Source organism: Ascaphus truei, chromosome 8, assembly GCF_040206685.1.
Source record: "Ascaphus truei isolate aAscTru1 chromosome 8, aAscTru1.hap1, whole genome shotgun sequence".
Taxonomy (NCBI): domain Eukaryota; kingdom Metazoa; phylum Chordata; class Amphibia; order Anura; family Ascaphidae; genus Ascaphus; species Ascaphus truei.
In genome coordinates this window covers 66,574,318-66,581,903 of record NC_134490.1, presented here as the reverse complement: position 1 = coordinate 66,581,903, position 7,586 = coordinate 66,574,318, and the positions used below count along the sequence as shown (strand labels likewise).

The 7,586-nt window shown below is 38.8% G+C and overlaps 1 protein-coding gene across 1 annotated transcript in view; it reads right to left on the bottom strand.

The window, feature by feature from the left end:
• Window positions 1-1,734: 1,734 nt before the first annotated feature.
• Window positions 1,735-7,586, bottom strand: part of OGA (O-GlcNAcase) — a 31,181-nt gene continuing 25,329 nt past the window's right edge. Inside the window, exons 11-16 of the mRNA XM_075612417.1 lie at window positions 7,101-7,186; window positions 6,126-6,230; window positions 5,033-5,121; window positions 4,476-4,668; window positions 3,015-3,174; window positions 1,735-2,637 (exon numbers count right to left, since the gene is read on the bottom strand). Of these exons, the coding sequence (XP_075468532.1) occupies window positions 2,501-2,637; window positions 3,015-3,174; window positions 4,476-4,668; window positions 5,033-5,121; window positions 6,126-6,230; window positions 7,101-7,186 (770 nt within the window). The 3' untranslated portion in view covers window positions 1,735-2,500. The remainder of the gene's footprint in view (window positions 2,638-3,014; window positions 3,175-4,475; window positions 4,669-5,032; window positions 5,122-6,125; window positions 6,231-7,100; window positions 7,187-7,586) is intronic.

The window sequence follows — 7,586 nt, the reverse complement described above, 5'->3', positions numbered from 1 at the left end:
AGTAACTTAACAAAGTGAGCAACACGAACAAACACAAGCAAGAAACATCAGTTAATAGTGGAGAGTGTAATCAAGATAGGTGAGAATATATTATATCAATGAGAGAGTGGATATTGTGAGGTGCATAAACTGGTGCTCGCGTTGTATAGACCTAGGGTGGTTAATACCCTCTATTGTGGTCTTAATATAGAGCTCAATGCTGGCACGAGATGATTATTTCTTGTTTGTGCGTTTGTTCGGTTTACTCACGCATGTCCATAGGGACCTGATAGTATGTTGTTGAGCACTTTATTATACGTGTCACACTCGGGGTTCTGATATTCAAGTGGTCCCTTATTACTAGAAGAGCAGAGGTCGTCTCCATATGAGAAACTGAGATTTCTCATTTTCATGTGTTTCAATTTTGTTTCTTGCACCAAATTTTTGTTGTTATCCCCACTAAATATTAAACTTTATTTAGAGATATCTTGAGTGCTATAATAGGAGACTAGTGTATATAGTTTGGTATAAAATCACTCCCTTTTTTTATAAGCCGGATAAGAAGCAGAGGGTCCCTGGAGCTGAAGTTACATTTATTTAGCACCATACTTACTGGTGAAGGTACTTCCTGGTATGTAAAATCCCCGGCGTCATGCCGGCCCATTGGCCCGCATAAGGTGTGAGATTTAAACCACCATTTTGATTCCCCTTGAGGGAACAGAAACATACTACCTTCACCAGTATCTCAGGAACCAGTGTGGTCCCTGTGTAAAAAAGAAACAATATTGCACGGGGGGGGGCTGACTTAAATCAAAGTGGAAAAAAAAAACATCCTACAAATAACTACGACACATAAGGTTGCCACATGAAAGACCAGACACAGATTAGAAAACAAAAAGTCCTTACAACTGTTTCTCATCAATATAAACAGTTGGGAACATCCCTTAAAACAACTATACAGACAGTAATGTGTAAGATCTGTTTATGGTCACAGCACTAATAATGTCCCTACTTTATCGAGCCAAGAAATTTCCACCCATTCTGTCGACAAGGGTAATTTAGCCCTGCTAATTGCACAGCAACAAATGAGCAGTTTCAAATAGCAGGTCCAAAATACATTTTATTCTTTACAAATCTTTATTCTATACCCCCCTCCCCCCGTTATCCGTTATCGCGCTTTTTCCTCTTTGGGATTGTGGGATTGTGGGATTAACGTTACAAATCAAAGGATCATCAACAAACATTTTTATGGCCACTACAAGAAGGTGTTTTTGTAGCTCAGTGTTTTCATTTTTCCAACTTCAAAATGTAAACTGGACTGCGCCTTTAAAATCAACATAAGATGGAACTAGAAGTTTATTTTTCTGCCAGGTTTCAGAGACTGCTTCAGACATCCACAAATATAATTATTTCAAAATGTGAACTTGGCACATGCTAATTATTTATTATATTTAAAAAGAAGTGCAGGCTTCACTAGGTTACTTGCGGAATTGTAGAACAAAAAAAATCCTGAAATGTGAAACATGAAGACCCCTTGCGTCAGGGGTTCTAAAATCCAGACCCTCCCCAACAAGTCAGGTGTTCAGGATATACCAGCTTCAGCACAGATGCCTCAAACAGTGACTCAGTCTTCGACTAAGCCACTGATTGAGCCACCTGTGCTGGAGCTAGGATATCTTTAAAACCTGACCTGTTGGAGGGGCTCTTGAGGACTGGAGTTGAGCACCCTGGCTTAAACCATCAACAACGAAGAGGCTCAATGTTAACAGAAACCAAAGGCAAAAGCTGTAGAGCAGACAGATGTTTTTTTTTTTTTTAAAACCATTATTCCAAATGAACCATGCTTGATCAAAAACCTTCAAAAAGAAATGTAACAATAAAATACAAAAATGGTAAACACATTGGACTGTACATACAGGTTTTATACAGTGACATTTACAGAAAATGTCTTTATCCGATTTGTTAGACAAGTGCATGTCTCTACAAACCACACTGATCTCAACCAGTTTATTTTTTTAATGACCCTAAGAAGTGCTAGATGTATTACTTTTCTTGGGTTACAGATAAATTGGCATTACGGAGTATCTAAAAACAAAAAAAAGAGAGAATCAGTTTTTCTTTGACATGTACAGTATACAATGGAATTGTTTCACATATTTGAAAAACAATCAATATTGAATATTTAATGCATGACAAGGCAGTTAAACATCAAATACGCAAATCAAAAACTATATATAAAAAAAGGTCCAGGTGCATTTTCTTCAACATTGTTACCTGGAGTACAGAGCCCTCCAAGGTTACAGCCCATGCAAGCTACCAGTAGCATCTCATACAAGCCTAAACAGTGTTTTCTTGAAACCGTTGTTTTAAGCAGTATTATCTTAAGGTGTAGTATGCATAGGAAGAGTTTCACCTACACAACCCAATGGTAAAATCTGCAGTCCTACATGATGGCAGAGAAATTATAACCAGTTTTACCAGCATTCAAAATTCTTAGAAAACATGTTCAGTTTGGAAAGCTTCAAAGACTCCTTCCAAGAATAACAATATCTTTTGGAAATCCTTCCATCTTGGCAATTTCAAAACAGCCCAACTTGCTGTAAAAATCCATGATTCTTTTATCGTCAGGCCTCACTTCACAAAACGCCCCACGAGATCCTGTGAGAAAGAGAAACACACATTATAATACAACAAAAAACATGTTTAAAGTCATATCCAACCTTGGACACATTTAAAGACTTTCCCGACAGAGCATAAAACAAAGGCAAACAAAAGTCCTCTAGACCAACTCTGCTCGCTTGTAAAGCTTTGCATTAAACTAATGGGGTTATTTATCAGACTGCGGTAGTGCAGATCAGTGCAAAACACTCAGATGAAATATGCCAGAAACTAGCAAAACTAATATAATCAAATCAATAGCATTGCTTAAGTCCATGACTACCTTCTTATTCAAATACATTTTGAAAATGCCCAAATATGAAGTAATACCCCAACATGGAACGATTTACACGTGGAATCAATCATAAGACTCTTACCGTTGGCTTTGAGAGATGAAAGGAGACAGGCCATCATTCCTTTTGCCACACTAGGATCTGTCACTTTTTTGTGAATGTCCACTTTTATTAGTGAAGGAAAGTTTGCAAGGAATGTATCTGGCATAATGTCTTGCTCTTCGTGAAAACTCAGCATTATTTTCTAATTAAAGAGAGAAAATATGAATCCAGAGCATCCACACTGTGCACAAGTAAGAAACAGTCAAAGTAAGGGATCCGAACAAACCAACAAGAAAAGTCTTAAAGCCTTTCCAGTATCCACTTGAAAGCATTATTCAAAGATGAGAACACACAATTGTGTTACTCTAACCTCACAAGGAAAGTAACACAGCAATAAATTGAAGTTAGTCGGGGTCATATTAGAAAGTTCACTCCAGTAATCATTTAAAAATAAATTGGATACGAATTGAAGAATGCCAAATGAAGTACCTGACCAGGACACTACATTTAAAAAGTACATAAATACATATATTTGAAGCAGGGGATCCCTGGAGCTAAACTGCGTTGATTTCAGCTCCAGGGGACCCCTGCTTCTGGAGATACCTTGAAAGGGGGTGCCGTTATCTCTGCTCAGTTTAAATGTCCTGCGTCACGTGGGCCTTTGGTAGCTGCAAGGGAAGCTTCCTATTGTCCCGCGGGACATATAAGCCGCCATAGACTATGGGGACATAGTATATGGTACAGCACCCCAAATTCGCCTTGGCAAACTAGACACCTACAACTCAATATGACGCTATGGCCGCCAATGCAACTACAACACACATCACTACGAAATGCTCAAAGAACTAGATTGGCCATCACTTGTGTCTAGGCGCAAAGTTCATTTCTCTTCTTTCTTGTCTTCAAATACTTTCTGGGCAAGCTACACGTCTATCTGCACAAGCTCCTCACCCCTACCACACGCAGCACGCATCCCCATTTACACACATCACTACATACGCCTATAACATATTATCTTTAACTGTTCATGTAATTTCTTTATATATATATAATGTATAACCTTATTCATTTAATTCAACCATGTATTTGTCATCATAACTCTGTGCCCAGGACATACTTGAAAACGAGAGGCAACTCTCCACGTATTACATCCTGGTAAAACATTTGTATAAATAACTTATGTCAGCCAAAACTAGTCCAGCCGTAGCTGCTACCAGCATCCCCGTCTGAGGTAAGTAAGCCGGGGGGGTCCCCAGAGTTGGAATCAATGAGATTCATCAAATAAAAAAAAATTATAATAATATATTCTCCAGTCCTCAAGCCCCCCCACAGGTGGCTCAACCAGAGGCTCCGTCTTCAACAGCCTCTGAGCCACCTGTGCTGATGCTGAGATATCCTGAAAACCTGACCTGGTGGAGAGGCTTGAGGACTGGAGTTGAGCACCACTGCATAATGCTACAGCAAAGGAACACATTCTCTCACCAATAACAGATGGTCTCTTACCTCTGCTGCTGAGAGCTCTTTGTCAGATTTGGGTTTTGTATACTTTTCTTGCATGAAAGGGATCCAGGAATGTTTGCATTGATCAAGAAAAGGTGCAACATCTACTGTACCCACAGCATAGCCACATATACCATCCTCGTCTTCCAAAACGAAGCAATAGTCAAGGCTGAGAGACAGAAGTCCACCAACAAGCCTACATTATGAAAATAAAACTCAGTTGTGCTACAGAGTAATTAGGCAGATACTTAACTGCAAACAAAAAGATTATTAAAGACAATTTATAATGAGTCAACAGTAAAAAAAACCTGTTCCATTAACACATTTCCTTTTACTCCGCATCAGTACTTACAGGCAAAATAGTACAAATGTAAGTAATTCGATATACAAAAACGAATTCTAGACATACAGCTTTAGATATGTATGAGGTCAGCAAAATTACAGACTTCAAAGTTAAATTCTTCCTACACTTGTCAAATAGTCATTTTTTTTAAATATACCGAGATGCAGACTGAATTTGGTCTTCGCTGAACTGCTTTGAAATATAACTGTAATCTTACTTGTCTCCTATTAGATCAGGCTGGCTCTCAAAGGGTAGGTCATCCATTGCATCGTCATACATCTCTCTACAGATCTTATATACTGAAGCCTTTAAAAACAAAAATAGATCGGCAATTGATTGTACAATTTAAGACATAATGAACACGACCAACACTTTTTTCTTTATTCTGTACGTCTTGTTTTTTTTTTTTTTTGAGAAACCCAATAAAGAATTTCTAAGAACAAATAAAAATTAATAAAAAAATTAAAAAACGGACACGAATCAATTGACGTGCCTGTGACATTTTCACACAGGTGTAAATTGGTACTTGGGAGATATAACAGGCAGAACAGAAAGTCCTTCAGTCAGTGTCTGCACCAGAATTATCACTGCACATAATGTTTTCTGTCACCTAAACTTTCCTGTACTTGTGTAGTGGGTTGCTTGCCTCTCATAGCAAGTAGTGCAAGATGATGGGGTAACGGTAGAAGGTGCTAGGAGCAGGATGGAGAATAACAGAGCTCTGTACAAGAGCAACAATCATAGGCTAAATAAGTGGAAGAGCAGGTTCATGGGTGGGATGGGGTTGTGGCGTTAAGTCCTCCACCATGGGTATTAATGGCCTGGTAATGAATGCCATGTACTACGTGGATTATTACACAATTGACAGAACATGCAATACACAACAAAGCAATGTTTGGTGGGTTAGTGAAAGTCAACTCTGATTTGCAATCTAAACATACTAAATAATGTTAGAGAGCCTGCCATATAATTAAGCTACTCACCCGTAGCTGGCTTAAAAGCTAAGGAAAAAGCTTCTAACTTATGTATGCAAGATAGTACTTAGTTGACCAGGTGTCTACAACTGTATGATAAGAACTCAATCCTGTAGTGTGTGTGTATACATGGATGTATTCATGGATGGATGTGTGGTGTGTGTGTGTGTGTGTGTGTGTGTGTGTGTGTGTGTGTGTGTGTGTGTGTGTGTGTGTGTGTGTGTGTGTGTGTGTGTGTGTGTGTGTGTGTGTGTGTGTGTGTGTGTGTGTGTGTGATGTGTGTGTTACACACACTGTGCCATATTAGTCAGTTCATCTATTTTCATCAACACTCACCTCATCTTTTGGAAAATATGGTCTAATTGAGTAGGCTTTAGATGAAGGAGTCAGAGGCGGAGGCTGAAAAAATAGGTCATTTGCTGCCTCAATTGGAAGCAAACGCTGTGAAAAACAAGAGATAAAATCAGATCCCAAAATCAAAAAACAAAATGTGATGAACAATGATGCAAAATATCAAACTAAAAAAAATAAATGAAATAAAAAGGGAGGAAAAAAACACTACAAGTATTTTGGCAAAAAGGCAAATATTGTATATTCCAGATAGCAGCTATGCAGTACATTTCTAGGTAACGATCGTGCACAACATAAATATATTTTCTGCTACTGATTAACCTTTACCAGTCACCATTACAGACCATCTCTGGATAGGAACGACAAGGTTGCTAATGACACATGGAGAGGTTTGGTCTGAAGAGGGATTACTGTGACAAGAGGAGACGTGTCACCCTACAAAGCAATGTGCTGTCACATGCTGCACGTATCAGAGCACCTGTGAGGGGAAAAATGCAGCGCGTGAAAATCCATGAACAAAGTTCACTTAAACAAAAATGTTCTAATGTGCCTAATGATCTACTCCATGTTCCAAGAACTCATACTCATGATTGTCATTTCAGATCCAATTAAATTTGTATTTTGGCCTTTTTTCTCTGATCATGGAATTTCAGTTAGTAGCCAAGCCCATGCATGCTGCGCTCTCGCCAGCGCGGAGGAAAAACGCGGCGCAACCTGCAAAGGAACAATGTGAGACGCAACTGAATTTGCAGCCCTTCGCATGCGCTGGGGAAGACATCATCTCCTCCTCCGCCTGAAAAAACGGAATGGTAAGTAGATAAAAATAGTATTATTGATACGGTTGTTACAGTCAGAAAGCCTTCAGCAGACCAAGCCTTTCAAACTTCAGATGCACAGAAATGTTGGTTGAAAATAAAGTGTAAAAATAAAGTAAATTCAGTTTTGAATTTATATTGATACCTGGAACTCTCCTGCTAGACCTCCTCTAAAGGCCCAAGGTTCTTGGTCTCCACTTAAGAACTGTGCTGAAGATTGACTACGACACCCTGTTGAGATCAGATCCAAGCGGAGAGTGTTACAAGAAGGGGGTTTTCTTGAGAGAGTCTACATTTCCAACAAACTCATTTACGTGGAAAAGGCTCTCTAGCTTCACTATTACCCAGAGTTTCAAGGCTGCAATAAGTCTGTGCCTATCAACGATTTAAGTGCACCCCTGTGCCTGAAAAGGCTAAAATAGCGCAACTCCTTTTTGCAACTCATGGGGAATGGAAACCAACACCAATGTACTATTATTGCATTATGAAACATTCTCTCTTAGGGCTGTAATAATGCTTATCATTCTGAAGTCACATTTATAAATATATTTTAATTTGTCAGATAAGAAACTGCACTGAAATTTTTTTTTTTTTAAAGAAATAGCTTTTAGCCAGACTATAGACACTACTG